Below are 21,859 nucleotides of genomic sequence, written 5' to 3'. Positions count from 1 at the left end.
GCCAAAAGTTACAAAAATATTTACAAAGTGCTGGTTCCAAGGCTTATTAAGAAGTATATATTGGCAATTGCCAACCCTATGTTTTAGATTATTTTTTAATTAATAAGATGAGGTGGTTCAAATTAAACAATTTGAAAATGAAATCAATGATTTTTGAAAAAGGAGCTGGACAAGTTTTGAGAGTGACTGAAATCTTTTATACGTAAAGGTTGATGGTTTGTTGGAATATGTTGCCCTGTAAGTCACCACCTGTACTCAACTTAAATGAGAATCTTTTCTATCTGGTCTGATCATTGCCTCTTTGTAGCGATCAATAGTTATGAGCGATAGGAGGCTTTCAAAGATTACATTATACTAAAATGAAACTGATTTGAAGGATCAGGTCAGACCAACATGTCTAATTGGGCAAATGAAAGAAAGATTCCCTTTCATTCAAACTTCAAGCATATTTAACTCAAGGAGTAGAGGTCCCCCTTTTCCAGTTCTTAAAATTGGATTTATTTATTTTTTCTTCCTCTGAAATAGAACAATCTGGAATGTTCATATTTTGCCCAATAATGAACATTGGAGGGAAAGAGCCTCAAATGCCAACATGAAACAAATGACAGAATTTCAGTCTTCATGACAAGATTCCAAAGACCTTTTCTCCTCAATTACAAAACAGAATAATATGAGCAAGTCTAAGCCATTAATTTTCATACATCTTTTACCTAGTGGACCAGACAGAAGTCACCATTCCATACAGATTGGAAATTCAGTTGAGTCTCTTTTAACACCTTCCATTGGTAATTTCAGTCTGAAGAAGGGTCTCAACCCGAAACGTCGCCCATTCCTTCTCTCCTGAGATGCTGCCTGACCTGCTGAGTCACTCCAGCATTTTGTGAATAAATACCTTCGATTGGTCATTTTGATCATTAACGCATTTTATTTAGATTTGTTTTTGCCAGCTGGTCAGGAGAAAAACTACAGGGGATACTCATGATATTTATTAGATACCTTGTGACTGAATTTTACACTTTCAAAGGGTATGAAAAGTTACAACAAAACTAGGAACATAGGGGACATTTATTAATGGAAATAGGAACAAATTGTTTCAAACTGACAGCAAAATGTAAAGATGCTACATGATTCAAGAATGCAGCATCTTATTGTTTAGTTTTCAGACTATCCAACATCTGCAATTTCTCCACTTTGTATTAATGAATGTTCCCTGTCCGGACATGCAAATGTACTTGGGATTTTTCAATAGGCCGAGTCATTTTATGCATTATAGTCTACAGACAATTGGCAAATAATGTAGATACCACCTTTCAGCCATGTCTTTAAGATATGGAGGAAACTCAGCCCATTTTGGGACGTGAAATAAAAAGTTTGAATAAGGTTATTCAAGATTAAGACTGTGAAATAGTTCTTGGAAATCAAATTGCATAAAGTCTCCCAGCAGAATTATGGTGGATGGTTGCATTTCAGATGCAGCAAGTAGGTCATTGCCTGTAAGTTCCCCTTATTTCACCCTGATCAGGAAATATACAGAGATCTTCTCCCCAAACAGGAGAGGAATGGAGCAGAATAGATGATTGGGTACATGCCCCAGAAAAATCTTCTTCCATCACACATCACGCAAATGTTCAGGAAGTTTTTTTTTTTTAATCTTGTTTGAACATGTTCAGATTCATGTCACGTTCCTCTATAAATAATCCAATGTCTTGTCCTTTACTTAAATAGGGTTCCTTTTGACAAGAACACATCTTGAAAATGTCACATTGTCTCTTCCACTACAACCTGCTCTCAATTCAGGTTGATGCAATCTGCTGCTGCTGCTGATAATTTTCAGTTTTCATTTCATTCAAACCAAGTTCCTCATTATGTTCAAACGTGCGCTCATATTTCTCAATCTTCATTTCTGGATCAGGATCTGGGGCATACAAATTCTGCAGAGAGAAAAAAAACATTCAACATTAGTAATGACAGGAGAAAAACAATTAGGTGGATAATTTTCTGCAGTGTCTATAATTCTCTACTCTGCAAAATCTCTTCAAGAATCAGCCTTTTTACATCAAGCGGTTCGTTGTCACTGCAAAAGACCCACAGAGTCTGCATTTGGCCATTTTGATCATTCACTGAATGGAGACGGCGAGTACAATAGCATGGAGGCTCAGTGACTGGATACAGTCAGAGATCTGGACTTTTGATCTAGAGACAAAAGTTTGCATCCTACCACGGTAGTTGGGGAATTTGAAATCTGGTCCAGTCTCACATATAATCATTGTGAATCTACTGGGTTGTCAGAAAAAAATCTGGTATCATAAGTAGCGTTTTGGGAAGGAAACCTGCTGACCTAGATCTAAAGAAGGATCCCGACTTGAAATGTCACCCATCCTTTTTCTCCAGAGATGCTGCCTGACAGCGGAGTTATTCCAGCACTTTATGTCTACCCGCTGACACATCCTGGCTTGTATGTAACACCAGAGCCACCAAGATAGTTGATTCTCAATTCAGGAGCAATTAAGCATAAGCAGAAGCATAAAATATTCGACTTGCCAGTTAAATATACATCCAACTAGTGAATACATGAAAAATAAGCAATATTTTGTGACTGGTTCGTCTGTAAATAGTGACTGTTCAGTGCTCAGCTTCATAACAAAATTTCACATGTAAAAACCATACAAATGGACTTGGGTAAAAAAAACATTGACTCCTGACATGGATATGATGGGCCAAATGGCCTCATTCATTGCTGTAATTTTTCATTTTTCACCCGTGAAGTTACTATTTGCTTTTCCACTATTTGCTCAAGCTTCCTGTTTTTACATCATTGAAGTAATTGCATTAGTACTTGCCTGGAGATAACTATTTCCAGCTGGATCATCAAGAATAAGGTGAGCTTCTTTTTTAACCAGCATAATCTGAAGAGGGATATCATAATTCAAAGTGTTTATCACAAGCAAAAAAAAAATCAAAATGATCCACAAAAAATAACACAGCTGCATGCAATTGAGGAATCCTGATGAATGAAAAATGTGACTCATACATTGGTGGGTCATCCTTTGTAGATGCATAGAGAACCTGGCATTTCAACTTCATACATAATGAATTAATTCAGTACAACATCACGAGATTGCACCAAATCCAAAAGGAACATAAACAATGGTTTTAATAATCTTGCAGAATAAATGGAAGATTGTTCCATCTAGATTACTATGGACAAATGACTCATATCACAGTGAAATATATGATGGATGGATATATGATAAAAGGGGACAAAATGGATACGGTGAACTGGTTCAGAACCTGTTTTAGTCATACCCCGCTGGGATTCAAGATGCATGGGCTTGAACCATTTTCTCTATTCTATCACCAAATACAAGTGGAGGTTTATTGACCTGTCAAAGATTTTCTTTTCTTTGTGCACAGCTACAGTGGCAGGTACCAGGCTCCCTCACTTTACAATTTGCTTTGTTTGACTGTCCTTTACAGAAGAACAGAAAGTCCTGTAAACATTATACTGCTAGAATTAGGAACATGGCTCACATAAAGCCCAATCATGAGGAAAAGTACAAACTTTGCAATCACCACAGTTACTCTTGTTATGATATATTATTTTTAACCAAGGTAATCACTAGTCCTTGGTTTGATACTAGCTTCCTGTGTAATCAGTGTACCCGCCAGAATTCATTCAGACAAGATGAGCTGCAACAATACTCAGTTGCAGTTTTACCATGACATTCTGCCATTGTGCATATTCTGAGTAAACTGAACTGGAAATCTACCTTACTTTGGAAACACAAGAGACTGTATACGCTGGAATCTTGTACGAAAAATAAACTGCCGGAAGAACTTAGCGAGTCAGGCAGCATCTGTGAAGGGACATGGGCAGATGATGTTTCAGTCTGAAGAAGGGTCCTGACCTGAAACGCACTGTCCATTTCCCTCCACAGATGCTGCCTGATCCTAAAGCCAAGTTCCCTCAGCTGTTGGTTTTTATACAGGTGCTCCCTGGCTTACGATGCTTCGACTTGTGATATTTCGACTTTGCGATGGTGCAAACGGCAGCGACGCGTAACGAGCCGCAGCTCGCTTCCAGCCACGTGATCACGTTTATTAAATGCATTACAACATACGATATTTTCAGTTTGTGATGGGTTTCTCGGAACAGAACCCCATCTAAACTGAGGAGCACCTGTACATCATTCGTTTACTTGGAATATATATGCACGGTAGCGCAGCGGTAGAGTTGCTGCTTTACAGCGAATGCAGCGCCGGAGACTCAGGTTCGATCCTGACTACGGGTGCTGCACTGTAAGGAGTTTGTACGTTCTCCCCGTGACCTGCGTGGGTTTTCTCCGAGATCTTCGGTTTCCTCCCACACTCCAAAGACGTACAGGTATGTAGGTTAATTGGCTGGGTAAATGTAAAAAAAAAAAAATTGTCCCTAGTGGGTGTAAGATAGTGTTAATGTACGGGGATCGCTGGGCGGCACGGACTTGGTGGGCCGAAAAGGCCTGTTTCCGGCTGTATATATATGATATGATATGATAAATACAAAATGTAAATAAAAACTTTACCTCATTCAACTTGTCTGCAAATTCTTTAAGTTTTACATATTTTTCAGGAACATTGCTGTCTCCTACATAAAATGGGTTCTTTGCCACAATCTAACAAAGGAGAGAATATGAAAGCCTTTTTTCAGTGTTTCAATCCACAAAAGCTATCATATTGTTAACAATGTTTAACAAAACAAAAGTTGACTCACAAGTAACCTTACAGTTTTTCCATTTGCTCCCTTGTTCCCATGTTCTTGCCGGTGATTACCTTACTATCAGTACATCAATAAAAATCATGCAAGATCACTAGAATTATAATGTTCTAGTATCCTCTCTCACTCCACTGCTCACCCTGACAGTGGAACATTTCAGATAGATTTCTGCTACAAATTGAGCAGACGAATATATATTTCAGGATTCATATTCCTGCTTCTGATACGCGAGCATGGATATGATTTTATAAACCTCAAATGTTTATAAAATCCCGAGGGACATAGAGAGGTGAATAGGGTTGAGAAGTCTCAAACTAGAGTGCATACATTTAAGGTGAGAGGGAAAAGATTTAAAGGAGAATTGAAGGGCAGGTTACTCCACAGAGGATGGTGGGCATATAAAATGAGCTGCCAGAGGATGTGGTGGAGGCGGGTACAATTACAACATTTAAAAAGACACGAAGACAAATATTTCGATTGTGCATTTTAAATAATAACTTTTGGTATTGCCTTGTTTCATAAATTATTCCAAACATTTCTCAGTGAAAATATTCTCCCTGCTGATGCTTCCCATTGACTGATTAGATTGATTTTTTTTAATTTATCAGTGCTACTTTTCTTTTGGGACTGCTAGAGGAGAGGAGCAAAACCATTTCCTTCCCTTGAAGATAGGAACAAAATGCTGGAGTATTTCAGCAGGACAGGTAGCATCTCTGGTTAGAAGGAATGGGTGACGTTTAGCATCGAGACCCTTCTTCAGTCTGAGAGTCACGGGAGAGGGACACAGATAAAGAATGTAAGGTGTGAAAACGAGATATCAAAGTGGATGGAGTTCAAGGAAAATGTAGAATAGATCATTGTTAGCTAAAGGAGCGTGACAACGAAGATTACAAAGATAAAAATGTAATCAAGAAGACAGCCAGACTGGCCGGAGAACTAGGATGGGCGAAGGTATGGAGAGAGAGAGGGAAAGCAAGGATTACTTGATTAGAGAAGTTTATACTCATACCGCTGGGTTGTAAGCTGCCCAAGCAAAATATGAGGAGCTGTTCCTCCAATTTGCATTGGGCCTCATTTTGACAGTGGAGGAGGGCCAGGACAGAAAGGTATGGAAATGGGCAGGGGAGTTAAAGTGTTTAGCAACCGGGAGATCACCTTCCCTTCCCTTCATAAAAGCTGCAGCACAAGGACCCACAATGACCTTTGTTACGTATCCTTGCTTTTCACACCTGAAAGTTTGTGAGATTATAAAGGTGATTACCAATTCTTTTATATCTGCCAACAGTCCTTCCAAGGTAGTAAACTTTCCTCCAAGAATTCCCATGCCCAGCTCAAATTCCAGCTCTGGAATAGATACAAAGCAGGTTTCAGACTGAAAAACAAGGACATAATTAAAAGCATGGCCACGAAAAGCACAGGACATTTGCAAATAACATTTTGAAAAAGTTTAGGGATAAATGTAAAATTATAAACCAGGTTAAATGTACAAATTCAAGTAGGTTTGCCCATCTTACAAAAAAACTCAACATCTAAGTAGCACTAAAAAGATGGTATACCTTGAGCAGGTCCCTGGTCAGGTCCGATGGGTCTGTAATACGTAGTGTGATTTTGGTACCCAAAGCTTCAGTCGCTCCTCCGGACTTAACCTACAATTAGAAAAATACTCTGATGAATGTCACTGTATAATTCCAGCTTTTAGGTTTTTTTCTTACTTTCATTCATCCCAATCCACTCACCTGAAGAAGGTACCATCCAAAGGGTGGGTGTTTTGCTTTTAACGCCACATTCCAGTACCCTTGTGGGCACATCAGTGAGCAATGCAGCCTACTTTACTAAAATGTGCAACACAATCAACAATGGATGCAAACATTGCAGCACAAGCCACTAAAGGTCTTTCGTTTTCTCACCTTTTAACGGAAGGACATAAAAGATCACTTGTATCTACCCGTTTAGTGACCACGAGAATAAATTGAACAGTGCATTGACCAGATTAGAATCCTCCATGCATGTAGAACCAGAACACAAGCAAATTGTTAGCAGCTCTTGCCGATGTGCTAGTCAATAATTCTACTCAACATCCCCTGTGAGGTTTAATACATTTTAATGGTTACTCTTTGAAATACACTTTTGCAAGGGCTATATATTTACACACACACCGATCAGCCAAAACATTATGACCTGATGAGCCAAAACATTATGACCACCTGCCTAATATGTTGTTGGTCCTCCGTGTGCAGCCCCATACGCAGCAGGGTGCGATACACTGTATATTGTGACACATTCCTCCCGTGACCACCATTAAAATTTTCTGTGACCTGCTGTTGGATCGGACCAGACGGGATAGCCTTCATTGCCCTCGCGCATTGATGAGCCTTGAGCGTCCAACACCCTGTCGCCGGTTTGTGGTTTGTCCCTCCTCGGACCACTATCGGTAAGTACTCACCACTGCTGACCAGGAGTACCCCACAAGCCTTGCCGTTTCAGAGATGCTCTGACCCAGTCCTCTGGCCTTAACAACCTGGCCCTTGTCAAAGTCGCTCAGGTCTTTACTCCTGCCCATTTCTCCTGCATCCAACACATCAATTTCAAGAACTGACTGTTCACTTGCTGCCTAATATATCCCACCCCTTGACAGGTGCCATTGTAACGAGATAATCAATTTTATTCACTTCGCCTGTCAGTGGTCATAATGTTTTGGCTGATCGGTGTATGTCTTGTGTTGAGGAGGACAAAATAAGTGCCTTATTATTACAGCATAAACACAAGTGCATCAGTGAACATGCAAACCTGCAACTCCTTCACAAATCTTTGAAGGCAGTAGGTGTATGGGTGGTGGAAGACCAGTTACCCATAGTTATTCTTAATTATATTAATCCACACCAGTTTTGTCAGTAACTGTGGATGAGGTCGCCAGACGCTCCACGTGCTTCTGGAATGGCTCAGGATACAGGAACAATTAGAGGGGAATCAATTTCTTTACGAAATAAAGAACAGGAGGGGTAAAATAAATATACACACATTAAAAACCTGAGCCAACAAGTAACGATTTACCTCATTGGTCCGGTGTCCACATGTTTCACAGTTTGTTGCCATGATGATCACCTCCTTGAAGTGTGGGATTTCTGGAAGCCTTTGGTAAAGGAAGCCACTGACAGGACTCCAGATCAAGACTTAATTTCAAACATATTAACAATGTGACTGCAAGATAGGCAGTGAGTCTGCCATGCTTGGGCTTGCCAGCAATTAATTATTTGAGTTTAGTTTATTTACAAGTTTAGTTTATTTGTGACAAGCAGCATCTGAAATAATGAATTCCAAGGAATAATATTCACGATTCCTGAGGACACAGTGAAGTAGTCAGAAATGAATTCACATCCGGAATCTTAGAATCATCTTTGATCAAACCCTCTCCTTCGACAAACACATCAAACACATCACAAAGACAGCCTTCTTCCACCTCAAAAACATTGCCCGTCTCCGTCCATCCCTCTCCTCCACAGCTGCAGAAACCCTCATCCACGCCTTCATCACCTCCCGTCTGGACTACTGCAACAGCCTCCTCTATGGCGCACCCTCAAAAATCGTCAGTAAACTTCAATACATTCAAAACTCCGCTGCCCGTCTACTCACCCACACCCCGATCTGTGACCATATCACCCCCGTCCTTTATAAACTCCACTGGCTCCCCATCCCCCAGAGAATCCAGTACAAAATCCTCCTCATAACCTACAAAGCCCTCCATAACCTGGCCCCATCCTACCTGACTGACCTCCTCCACAGGCACACTCCCACCTGCACCCTCCGCTCTGCTGCTGCCAATCTCCTATCCCCCCACATCCGGACCAAACTCAGATCCTGGGGGGACAGGGCTTTCTCCATCGCTGCTCCCACCCTATGGAACTCACTACCCCAAACCGTTAGAGACTCCTCCACACTCACCACATTCAAAACATCGCTGAAGTCTCACCTGTTCAGTACTGCCTTCAACCACTGAAGGTCACCTCACCTTCTGTCTCCTTTCTCTGTTCGTTTATTTATTTACTTATTTATCTATTTATTCATTTCCCTATGTTCTCTAAATCTCTGTAAAGCGTCTTTGAGTATATGAAAAGCGCTATATAAATAAAATACATTATTATTATTATTATTAAAGTTCTCCGTTTCTGACCATAAAACTATTCGGGAAATAAAACAGTTGGAAGATAAAGCTGAATACTGCTACTTTGACTATTGTTATAGGCTACTACGGATGTGATGCATGAATAGCCAAGTCATTGCAAGTTTTGCCAAGCCATTTCAAGTCCTACCAAGCATGCAGGCACATTACTTTTCAGATCATTTTAATTACATCTAGTTGTAATCATTTTAGTTGACCAGTAACCACCTCCCTCCAGATCAAGCACCTTAAAATGGGACTCGCAGTTCTTGCTAATGTGGGACAAGCTGAAATTCGTTCTTAAATATACGATGAGAAGTTTACATTTTAAAACATTAACTTGTCTTTTCCATCCCTGATGTTGATTGATCTTTTAAGTGATTCCAGAATGGTGCATTATTTCCAATGTATTCTGAAGATTTAATCTCAAAATATGTCACATTTTCACCGACATTATTTGTTAGGAAATATTTCACATTAATTAAGTCAAAGCATATTATGGAGTGATGCATTAGTTTATCGTTGGACATTTTAGTTAGTTACCAGTAAATAAGGAAAGTGTAAATGAACAACAAAGACCTGGTGAATCACAGGCTGAATTGCCCTTCTGCGCCATATTTGTTTAGTCATACTTAGCCTAGTAATGAGCAATTGGTCTTTGCCCCAATACAATGATAATGTTTTCCTTTGCCAAAGACACACTGGCTTGTCCAGCTCACCATTCCAAACAGCAAAACTATGCTGTGTAGGAAGGAACTGCAGATGCTGGTTTAAACCGAAGATAGACACAAAAAGCTGGAGAAACTCAGCGGATCAAGCAACATCTCCGGAGGAAAGGACATTTCGGGTCGCCACCCTTCTCAAGACTCAGTCTCGACCCAAAACGTCACCTATTCCTTTTCGCCAGAGATGCTGCCTGACCCGCTGAGATCCTCCAGCTTTTAGTATCTAGCAACACTATCCTACCACCCAGGGCCGTTTTTACAGCATTATGGGCCCCCGGGCAAAGCAGTGTACTGGGGCCCCTACCGTTACTCTCCCCCACCCCCCTTTCCCTACCAGCCCCCCCCCGTCGTGCCGGCGAAAAGCACTTACCGAAAAGCACTTAGCGATGGACTTAGGGTGCTACATTGTTGCGAAAAGCACTTATGGATCGCTGTGAGAAGCACTGAAAATGTTGCGAAAAAAGCAGTTATTGAACCTACATTTTTAAAGTAGTATTTATTTATTGCAAGTCACTTAACATACACAGATCAGCATGGGGGCCCTATGCTCGTGGGCCCCCGGGCAAATGCCCATCAGGCCCATGCGTTAAGACGGCCCTGCTACCACCATCAGGTTGCCACCCAGGATTACTAACATAGTACTCCAACAAAAATGATTAGATTGATGGTGGGGCTTGTTATTGGTGCGATAATGACAAGTCCAGCCATTTCCTCTGTATGGACTGATAAAGGAAAAGGGAAAAAACATATATAATCACGATCCGCCGATTTTGAAACTAATGCAGTTCTTAAAGTGGCTGTTGTTAGTTAGAAGAAAAAATCCTGAAGGTAATATTTCAGGCCATTCAGAAAACAATCCATAAGTTCTTTTTCTGCCAAAACATTATCTGTTCAAATGTTCTTGTCTAACAGTAATCACTTCAGCCTCCCCTAAGAAGCCAACACATTTCCTCTATATTTTCCTTAAATAAAAATCATTGAGCTTCATGCACCCATTTTATCTGTGAATTCCTCACATTCAGGTAGAAATGTCTGTTTTTCACAAGAATAAAATCTTGAACATAGGTCCGGCCAGGAGAAGTAATCCAACATTTTACAGTCCCAAGAGATATCTGTACCCATGAATACAGTTTCACACACATATCCACTACCACTGTTCACTATAATATCCATTATATTATAATCCATAGATCTGTGTTCACAAATATTCTTGCCAGCAAACAATGGAAATGTAGTTGCAGAAAAGATCCCTTACAGCTTGATACTCTTAAATTGTTTAGGTTTGTGTAAAGAATGGTTCTGGAGCAAAGTTCTGAGAGAACAAGAAGCAAAGGCACTTACACCATCCATCAAATGCAATCAGTGGATGAAAGAAAATGTCAAAAGATTTCATTGATTTGTGCTTTTTAAATAAAATAACTTGAATAAAATTAATATGTCCAACATTTAACCTTTGCTGAACAATATAATCCAACAAACAGCTTCATTCCTACCTGCAAATTCACACACGTGTAAAAGGATACGTACTAGCTTCATATTAGTTTCAGCCGGCACATTGCATGCTGGACAGTTGGTAGGAAATTTCAGCACCTATAGGAAAAAGTGAAAATGTCTTAATTTATCAACACAACTTCCCTTCTTCCTTCCACACTTCCAAAATACTAGGTGATCATTTTCTGTGTTGCTGGTTGAGCGCATCTTTACTGAGTGATTAAACTCCATCTCAATGGGAGATCCTATGCAAGAGAATGAACCAGTCAATACATTTTACTTTGAAGTCCTCACAGAAAAACTTACTTCATTTCTTAAATCTGCGATGGTATTTTCAGTCTTTTCCTCTTGTGCACATTCCTGTAAAGAGAGCAAACAAATTAAAAATGATCGTTGGCAATCAGACTTCATTTCGTTTTCATCGTCACTGTTTAGCCAAGCTGCTCAATGGTCCCACTGCAAATGGCTACCGAACAATTGAAAATCTCGTCTCGGTTGCCTTCACCTCCAAGGAGGATGGTTGAATCTGGGCGCTATTCAGGATCTCCACAATCAGCTTTGGAAATTCATCTGACTGTAATGGCCACACAAAAAATATATATTTTCAAAGACTGTATCACCGTTTGTGCCTCGAATTGGAGTTTTGAAAAAAATTGTCATGACACAACTACTAATGTAAGAACATAGAAATAGGAGCAATTTGGCCCTTCGAGGCACCCCATCAGTCATTAAGATCATGATGGATCATCTACATCAGCTCTGTTTTCCCGCACTGTTGCCATATCCCTTGATTGCCAATGTCCAGAAATCAATTGACCTCTACTTTAAATGAATCAATGCCTGAGCCTCTATAGCCACTCAGGGTAGAAAATTCAGATGGTTCACCATCCTATGAAGAGATTTCCCCTCATTTCAGTCTTAAATGGCCTATTTCTGAATTTCTCAACCCAGGAAACATCTTCCCTGCATCAAATCTGTCAAATCCTTTAGGAAATCAGCATGCTTTTGATGAGACCTCCCATTCTTCTACACTCTGACGGATGCAATCCCAGTCCACTGAAGGTCCTTATCTGGCAAACCCATCAGCCCTGGAACCTACTCGATCAATCTTTCTTTTGTATGGAGACCAAAACTGTACACAATTCTCCAGTCGCAATCTCAACAATCACATTAAGACTCCTTTCACATTCAAAATAAAATTTGCCCTCTTAATTGCTTGCTGTACCTTCAGCAACAAAGGCCCTTTGAACACCAAAACTGCAGATTAACAAACACTTTACATTTCTTTTACGTACAGCAGAGTGAATAACCTCACATTTTTTACACTATATTCCCTTCACCCATGTTCTCGTGCACAGCTTTTTCATAGGCCTTGAAGTCTCTCTAAATCCTCCTTCCTATTCACAATACCACCCGAGTTTAGCACTATCAGTAATGTGAAAAATAAGGTATTAGTTCCCCCGGCCAAACCCTTAACATTGATCGCGAATAGCTGGGGCCAAAGCGCTGATCCCTGCGTACCTCACTAACTTGTATCAAATTGTTTACTCAAATGCATTCAGAGGAAGCCAGCCAGGCAGAAGAAGGAAGGAAGGAATAAAACAGGAACAGGAGAGGCACAAGGGTTGAATTGGCCATTTTTGTACAATAATTCCAAGCAAATTCTTCTCTTACTTTTGGCAGTTATGTCATAATAATCTTATAAAATTTGTGGATTTTTAAAATATAGTTCATATAGGGACACAAGAATAAATTATTTTATCCTTCAAGTTTGTCTGGCATTTAATGAGATCACAGCCGATCTAAAATCCATATCCATACACCCGTCCTCATTCAATAGCACTTAATACATTGGCTAAATTTAAGTCTGAGACTGAACAGCTGGCCTAACATCAACTGTTGCTTGCAAAAGAAACATCTAAAACTTCTACCAACATTTCCACATATACGTGTTTCTCAAATTCAGCACTTAAAACCATGTAGCTTCAGTACTAGAGTCCCTAGTCAGAGGAAATCATTTCTCCTCATCCACGCTATCAATTTCCAGAATATATTGGTCTAATATATTTAAGTCTAATTAGGTCACCCATTGCCCCTACTTTCTAAATTCCAAACTTACCTAGTAATCTATTAAACTGGTGTAATTCTCATAAACTAGGCTATTGTCCTTCCTAAATTGTGTGCTCAGAAATACTTGCTAAACTTCAACGATGCCCCAACCACACTTTTATCTGACTGTAATCTAGCAAATAATCTCTTTATTATTTTCTGTCCCTTTTCATGAGATTTAAATGATCTACAAGCATTTATCCCCGTCTCCTATTGTAATTTGATGCTCACATCTACTTTTCTTACACATGACGTTATTATTGGTCAGACAAGTTGCTCACTTAATCACTGGGGAATGACGAACAAGTTATTTGTGGAGTTTCTACCTATATTGGTTCCGAGGTACCATGAATGATATATACAAGGGAATTGCACCAGTAAACCCACCACATGCTGCAGTTTCATTAATGTACAGAGGTTCTCCTCAACTTTGAGCCTAACCCATTGCAGCTGGTGAAGGGCCCTCCACTAATGAGTCTAAGATTAACTCTTATTTTAAACAAGACCATCAGACATGACACACTGAAAAACAGCTGTGTCTGAGACAGACATCTCGGTCAAGTTTGTCTTTCAAAAACATTTTCTTCGGTATGTTATTTTCACTGCTAAAGGCATCCCCTTAAACAATTGCTTGAGCTTACTTGAATGGATTTTACAAGGGGAGGTCATCTGGAATATTTTTTCAGTCGGAAGTCCACCAATTGTTGGCCACTTTTAATCCATTAAAATAAAGATCAAAAACAATGATTTCAAGCACACAATTTAAAATACACAAATAATTTAGCATACATACACACCTGTGAAATTGTGCTTACCTGGATTCCCAACATACTGTCCTGTTCAGCATCTCGTTTGTAATAAGTAATTGTTAAGGCCTCATCTTTCTGAGGGGTATACGGATTTTCAATAAAGCTGTTCCCAGAAGGATCATCAATAATCTGTACAAGATAACAGAAACAAGAAATAAATAAATTATCGTTGGTGCTCATCACGTCATATCATAATCTACACCATTCCTTTATTCACCATGTCCTTCAACCAACGATATTAATAAGCACGTCCCTCCTTTCAATCACCAACTCTAATAATGCGTTCCACTGTCACCAATTAAATAAAACAAAAAATACTGGCCATAGCCCAAATCTGATATTAAATGTGGTGATTTCAGTCCTTATAATATTCAAAATGTCTATTTATACAAATCCTGTCCTCTGGTAGGTAGAAGAAGTGGTAAAGAAGGCGTATGGCATGCTTGCCGTCACAGGTCTGGGCATTGAGTAGAAGAGTCAGGAAGTCATGAAGCTACTTTATAGGACTTTGGTTGGGTTTCATTTGAATTATGTGCATTTCTGGTCGCCCCGTTACTGGAAGGATGTGGAGGACTTTGGAGAAGATGCAGAGGAGGTTTGCCAGAATTCTGCGTGGATAAGTGGGCATTAGCTATAAGAGGATGGAAAAACTTGAATTGTTTCAATTGAAGCATTGGAGGCTGAGAGGAAACCTGATAGAAGTATATAAAATTATGAGACATAGATAGGGTGGACAGCCCACCTGCAAAATGTGAAATCAAACATGGTCCCACCGTAAGAAAATCAGCAGTGACACACCACAACAGACAAGCAGCATGTCATTTACCAGTGTGAAGGGAGTCTCGACTTCCTTCAACTTCTTTAGCTTCTCAATGAATTCCTCAACCTTGGAAGCCACTTCTGGATTGGTTGCCTGCAATCAGTAGAGGCACACAGTTAACCAAATATTTTATTCGGTAACGTTCCTGAATAAATGGCACAATATAGATTTAGGAACTGTTGGCAGTGTTCAAAGTTAACTGAAGTCTGGATTACTGCTTTCACATCAAGGGATGGAATTCAGCATGTTGAGACTACACAAGTACAAGCTTTTTATCTGATAGTTAATCTCTCTTATTGCTGGCCTCTAATCTTTCCACAATGCTTCCTTATATATAATTTCTTAATACTATCTACAGAATGAATTCCTTGAACATTCCAGCTTCTCTTGAACTCCATGTGCTCGGCCTATGAATACTTTCTCATCCTTCCTTCATCCTAGATTCCACGTGTTGAATCTAAGCTCAGATTTGAGTGATTCTTTCATATCCATATCTTCAAAGTATTCATCTTTCCCAAGGATCGTATGCTTCCACAATACCAACCCCTAGTTTTACTTTTTTTTAAATCCATTTTGTTTCCAATGGTGTTCATTTAGTGATTTGAACGATGGGTGAGGTTTTGATTGAACAGATGTGAAACACACATTCAGAACTGAATCCAGTTTCTTGCACTTAGTGTGAAACTAGTTCTGCAAAGTCCAAACGCAAGAGAAATACCCCACTATTCAAAAGCACTTACCTTCCTTATAGGCTGCTCTTGCTCTAAACCCCCAATCGCTCTGTCGATTATACCCTCGACGGTAGAAAGAACTGCAGAAACAGAATAGTTCAGTATGAGAATTAATTCTTCAATTTGTTAAAAATAGTGAATCATTGCATTCAATAGAGCATTCACATTTATTACAACCAATATACAAACATAATCCTTGAAACGCCTTAACTTCATACACTTATAGAATTAAACTCTTCAATCATATCTTCATGTTACTAAAGCAAACATTCCTGATGCCTACAACAGACAACCCCAAGAAAGACAAAGTGCAGGAGTAACCTAGTGGGTCAAGCAGCATCCCTGGAGAATATGGATAGGTGATGTTTTGGGTCGGGACCCTACTTCAGACTAAAGATATTCCCAGGTCAAACACCATCATGACCAACTCCCTTTGTAACTTCAGTTGCGAATTTTACAGGGATTGCTTAATCCAATGATCGTCTTACCTCCTTTCTGAGTAAATGGTGGAATCTCAAAATCAAGTTCAGGGATTCTGGTCGTCGCACTGTCAGCTTTCACAACCTCGCGATTTAGGTCCTGCGTAGTACAGGAAAGCATGAATAATGATATGTCAGATTAAGTCTGAGAATGTAATTGAAGAGTTGAGTTAATAAATATCAATGTGGCATTTTTCCCTGTAATTATATTTCCCAGTATTATATCTCAACCGAAAAAGCCTATAAACTATTCAAAGAATCATAGCCACATGTATACTGTCCTTTCACAAGAACCACATGGAAAATAACACTCACTGTGCAGCAATCAAAAAATGAGATCCAATATTCATCCTCAGGGCTCAAAACTATTTAATGTCATTCCCACCAGGAACTAAATCCAAACTCTGACTAAACACGTCAACAACAATTATTTATACTGCACCAGAAATGGAGCAAATCATCAAAATGTTTCACAGGAGTGGCGAATGCACCCAAAGATTTCACAGCAGGCCAGGTAATCAAACATTAGAGTAGATGACAAAGCCTGGCCAAAGCAGCATGTGTCAAGTAGTCTTGCATTAGGAGAAAAGTGAAGAATCAAAAGTGGAAGAATTAGGGAGGATTGTCATTATGAGAGCTTGATGCATGATAGGCAAGCAGGAGCAATCAAAATCTGGGATGCTGCAGATGGTAGTATTAAAGCAATAAGACACACAACTACATAAAAGTTAACATAAGCATCCACCACAGCGGATTCTCCACATTCCTCACTGTGATGAAAGGCAATAAAGTCCAATCTTCTTACTCCTTATTCTCCCACAGTCGGGGCAATCGAACCAACCGCAGTTGCGGTGATTGAAGCCCACGCAATTGGCGGTCGAAGCCCCTGCGTCGGGACGGTCGAAGTTCCTGCAGCTTGGAGCTCCCGAAGTCAGCCTCTAACCAGGGACTTCAAGCTCCACGATGTTAAGTCTGCAGGCTCCCGCGCGCGGTTGGAGCTCTGAGGTCGATCCCTGGCTAGGTGACCGTGAGCTCCACGATGGTAAGTCCTGCACGCTCCTGCGGTTGGAGCTCCCAAAGTCGATCTCCAGCAGAGGCCGCCAACTCTTCGATGTTAGGCCGCAGTGCAGACGGAGATACGATACAGAAAAGAAAAAAAATCGCATCTACGTCGAGGTAAGAGATTTTAAAAATGTTTCCCCCAACCCTCCCCCCCCACATAAAACAAACTAAATAACACTAAAACATACATTTAACACATAAGACAACAAATAAGGAAGGGACAGACTGTTGGCGAGGCAGCCATTGCTGGCGCCACCCGGTGGATTGTACTCCAGTTCCAAGCTAATTAAACCACTCTACCTCCCGCCACCCCCCGCCCAAAAAAAGTGGCATCAAGAGTGTGAATATTCTGGGGGGGGGGGGGGGGGGGGGCTTTCCAGAAACCCCGCTGGAAACACTTTTTGCTGAGCTTATGAACAATCTATAAAATCACACATACATTTTTTTTACCACCGTTAGAAGTCACAGTAGACTTTTGTGATACAGCACGGAAACAGACCCTATGGCCCACGCCAACCAGCGAACACAGTGGGCCGAAGGGCATGTTTCCATACTCTCTCTCTGACTACCCCAAACACCAACATACTAGGGACAATTTTCAATTTTACCAAAGCCAATTACCTACACAACTGTATGTCTTTGAAGTGTGGGGAAAAAAACAGGAGCACCCAGAGAAAACCCATGCGGTCACAGGGAGAATGTACAAATCCACACAGACAACATCCGTAGTCAGGATCTAACCCAGGTCTCCGGCGCTGTAAGGCAGCAACTCTACCGCTGCGCCAATGTGCCACCCTGACAGTTGATGGCCAATGTCAAACCTTTCAAACAGCTACCCAGTTGATCACGCTTTCCTCAACTACTCTTTCCTCATAGGCATGTAAATATTGCCTTTAAATATCCAATTTATGTTGAAAATTATTAAATCTACATCCACTATCCTTTCATGAAATACGAGACAAACTCATTTCAATTAGGCAAGTCGTGCTGAATTTCTCCTGAGTCACCCCCTGTCCTGGGACCAACCAACAATGCCTTGCTATTACCCTCTACAACTGTTATTAGCTAAAAGTGCAGAACAAGGACTAGCCCAAGACTTTCCTGGTCTAATAGTTTAGCAAAACACCATTAAGTCAGTTAAGATTTTGGTGATGGTGCAAGTAACACAGCTGGTATAAAAGCTTTAACTTGCATTAGGATGCACAGTAACAAATCCCCACATTGCACATGGTCACGTGATATACTGCATAATAGAAAAGTCTCATCATCATTCTGCAGCAAGTTTCAGAAGCAATAAAGAAAAGGGTAACAAACTGATACTGGAGTTTGAACATACAATGATGATAGGGTGGAAGAGTCTGGGATTGTTTACGAGAGGCTCACCTGGCTGGAAGAAACATGCAGACTGTACTGCACTCCTTGCTCCTGGATCATCCCAGCTGACTGGATCTCATTATTCACACAACCACAGTTTTCACAGGCAAATGAACTAACAATAATTTCTTTGAAGAACGGAATCTTTGTCAACAGCAACCTGGTCATCCCCTTTAATAGCCAAACACAAATAGAAGGAATTATTGATCTACATCATCCATCAAAACAAAAATAAAGTATGTAATTCCCAAGATGAAGCATCTAATCATGGGTTTAGAACATTACAATAACGACTGCTGCTTCCATTTAATAAAGATGGCAACTAATTGCAATCTCCAGCACTTTGTGACCATTTGTACATTCACCAGCGTCTGCAGTTTCTTGTTTCTGCTAACCAGTTACAATTCTTGACAATATTCCCCACAGAGTCAAGTGAACAAAATTAAGAGGCGTGAAAAAGATCTGCATTCTGAAACTTCCTCATCATCCCCAACCAACATCAGCACTCAACCCCCTCTTCTGCCAGTACCCGCAACCCATCCTCAGACCACATCTACACTATTCACCCCCCCAAGATCCCCCACAATTGTCCATAGACCACATCCTCCATGAATGCCCAATTCACCTTAAATTTCAATGACAAATCCTCACCACTGCCCATTCTCCATCCATCAATATCCTTGCCAGCAACAAGGCCCTTAACCCACACCAAACCCGACCCTCAACCCCCTAATTAATGCCCAGGCCTCTAACCATCCCTCTCCTCCCCAATTACTCCCAGGCCTGTAACCCTCACCCCAAATTAATGCCCAGGCCACCAACCTCACACTCCCATTAATGTCAGGTCTGTAACACTCAATGCCTTGGCTCCTAATCCTAATTCCCACTCCATTAATCCCCAGTTTCCTAACCGTCACACTCCAATTATTGCCCAGCCCCCTAACTCTCACCCTCCCATTAATGCCAGGCCTCTAACCGTCAATTAATGCCTTGGCTTCTCACCCTCATTCCCACTCCATTAATGCCCAGGTTCTTAACCCTCCCACTGATGCCAGGCAGCCAACCTTCACATTATTGCCCGTCTCCCTCACCCTCACACTGATGCCCATCTCCCTAACCCTCACACTGATGCCATCTCTCACCCTCACCCTCACACTGATGACAGGCCACTGACCCTAACCCTCACATTAATCCCCATCTCCCTCACCCTCACCTCCCACTGATGCCAGGCCGCCAAACCTCACCCTCACGTTAATGCCCATCTCCCTCACCCTCGCCTTAATGTCCATCTCCCTCACCCTCGCCTTAATGTCCATCTCCCTCACCCTCACGTTAATGCCCATCTCCCTCACCTTAATGCCCATCTCCCTCACCCTCACACTGATGCCCATCTCCATCACCCTCACGTTAATGTCCATCTCCCTCACCCTCACATTAATGTCCATCACCCTCACATTAATGTCCATCTCCCTCACCCTCACCTCCCACTGATGCCAGGGAGGCCGCCGACCCTCACCCTCCGCCCCGCCATCAGCTTCCTTCCCCCCCCCGCCCTGTCTCACATTCTGGAAGCAGTTCATGCACAGACTCTCGATCTGCGTCGGGCCGAAATCGTCCGAATCCTCGGCGCTCAGTTCGGGGAACATCGTCCCGGAGCCTGTGCTGTCCTCGCTGGTGCTCAACGACATCTCGCCTCCCGTCCCGTCCCGGGCCTGGTCCTGGTCCTGGTCCTCGGCCTCACGCATCTGCCTCCCAGTCGTAAGGAGCAACGACGACACTCCCCTCCACCGCAGCCACTGCACTGCCCCCTCGCTGGGAGGACCAGCCTCGGCAACACTGCAGGCAATAATGTTACACCCTCCTTCAGACCTGAACCGAAACGTCACCCATTCCTTCTCTCCTGTCCCGCTGAGTTACTCCAGCTTTTTGTGTCTATCTTCCAATTAAACCACCACCAGCCATCCTTACACAACTAGGAACTGGAGATGCTCGTTTACAAAAAACAGACACAGGGTGCTGTGAAAAAACAATTGTTTTATGTTGCATTTAGGGGATAGTAAATGCAGAGTTTATCCTTCTTGAGAGCAATGGTAAAGTGCAGATATAAAGTATAATTTATATATAAATTAAAGTATAAAAGTATAATTTTTAAATGACATGAGATTAAAAGCTACAAATGTTCATAGAGAATATAATTGAAAGGTACCACTACAGATGCTGATTTAGATCAAAGATATAATGATAAAATTCAGTCTGAAGAAGGGTCTCGACCCGAAACGTCACCCATTCCTTCTCTCCTGAGATGCTGCCTGACCTGCTGAGTTACTCCAGCATTTTGTGAAATAAATACCTTCGATTTGTACCGACATCTGCAGTTATTTTCTTATATAATGATAAAATGAAATCATTTTGAGTAATGCAGTGGATCAGGCAGCATCTCTGGGGAAAATGGACAGGTGATATTTTGAAATGGACAGGCTCACAGAGACTGGACGCCCCACTAGGCTGAATCACTGAAAGATAGTTTGCTGGTGCTGCATTTTGGAAGGCATCTCTTGCACCAGATGTTATATTGGCTTTTCTTGCAAGAGTAATTGACTGTAAGAATTAAGACATCACATGGAAAGTATACAGGGCCAGAGACTGTGGCTGGAGTATTGTGTAGGGCTTTGACCTCCTTACTCAAGGAAGTGCTGAGTTATTCCAGCACTTTGAGTTTTACTCAAGATTCCTGCATCTGCTGCCCCTTGTGGCTCCAAGGAAGAATATTTTTTGGGATGAGGAATTGCAACAAAGCCTCCAAACCAGTATGATTCCGAGAGTGTGTGATTGTTGCAAGAGGTGAGATTGGGCCTATGTTTTCCAAAGTTTAGAAGAATGAAAGGTAGGGTTGCCAACTGTCCCGTATTAGCCGGGACATCCCGTGTTTTGGGCTAAATTAGTTTGTCCCGTACGGGACCGCACTTGTCCCGTATTAGTAGGGTTGCCAACTTCCTCACACCCAAATAAGGGGCAAAGGGTGACGTTTACTCCCCCGCGCCCCACTTGACCTCACCCAGCCAGCGGCCACGTGCTCCCGCTCCACCAATGGCAGCCGCCCGGGCCAGGAGGCTGCCATTGGTGGAGTGGGAGCACGTGGCTACTGGCTGGGTGAGATCACGTGGGGCGCGGGGCAGTGACGTCACCTTGTCCCGTATTTGGGAGTGAGGAAGTTGGCAACCCTAATGAAAGGTGATCACATTGTAACATAAATACATGGCTTGGCAGGTACAAGCAGGCAAGATGTTAAAATAAGAACAGAAATGCTGAAAGCTCATTCAGTCAGGCAGCAACTGTGGAAGATAGAA

At 41.5% G+C, this 21,859-nt stretch overlaps 1 protein-coding gene across 1 annotated transcript; it reads right to left on the bottom strand.

Moving 5' to 3' along the window:
• Nucleotides 1–553: 553 nt before the first annotated feature.
• Nucleotides 554–20,313, bottom strand: zpr1 (ZPR1 zinc finger). Its single transcript, XM_078426700.1, has 14 exons — nt 20,075–20,313; nt 18,522–18,683; nt 16,086–16,176; nt 15,607–15,677; nt 14,873–14,959; nt 14,053–14,175; nt 11,435–11,488; nt 11,161–11,227; nt 7,808–7,878; nt 6,313–6,402; nt 6,018–6,128; nt 4,566–4,655; nt 2,841–2,906; nt 554–1,931 (listed from the first exon to the last, which is right to left on the bottom strand). The coding sequence occupies exons 1-14, from the start codon at nt 20,255–20,257 to the stop codon at nt 1,794–1,796; spliced, it is 1,404 nt and encodes a 467-aa protein (XP_078282826.1). The 5' UTR covers nt 20,258–20,313; the 3' UTR covers nt 554–1,793.
• Nucleotides 20,314–21,859: the final 1,546 nt, after the last annotated feature.

This window comes from Rhinoraja longicauda, chromosome 32 (genome assembly GCF_053455715.1).
Source record: "Rhinoraja longicauda isolate Sanriku21f chromosome 32, sRhiLon1.1, whole genome shotgun sequence".
Lineage (NCBI taxonomy): Eukaryota > Metazoa > Chordata > Chondrichthyes > Rajiformes > Arhynchobatidae > Rhinoraja > Rhinoraja longicauda.
The sequence above is the reverse complement of the archived record's forward strand: the minus strand, read 5'-3'. Positions and strand labels throughout refer to the sequence as shown.

What these genes read in the sequence shown, in the direction of transcription:
- zpr1 (XM_078426700.1), bottom strand. Translation starts at nt 20,257, where the DNA reads ATGCGTGAGGCCGAGGACCAGGACCAGGACCAGGCCCGGGACGGGACG. An exon ending in TGCATGTTTCTTCCAGCCAG is followed by an intron (nt 16,177 to 18,521) that starts GTGAGCCTCTCG and finishes TGTACTACGCAG; the next exon opens with GACCTAAATCGCGAGGTTGT. An exon ending in ACAGTATGTTGGGAATCCAG is followed by an intron (nt 11,489 to 14,052) that starts GTAAGCACAATT and finishes CTCTCTTTACAG; the next exon opens with GAATGTGCACAAGAGGAAAA.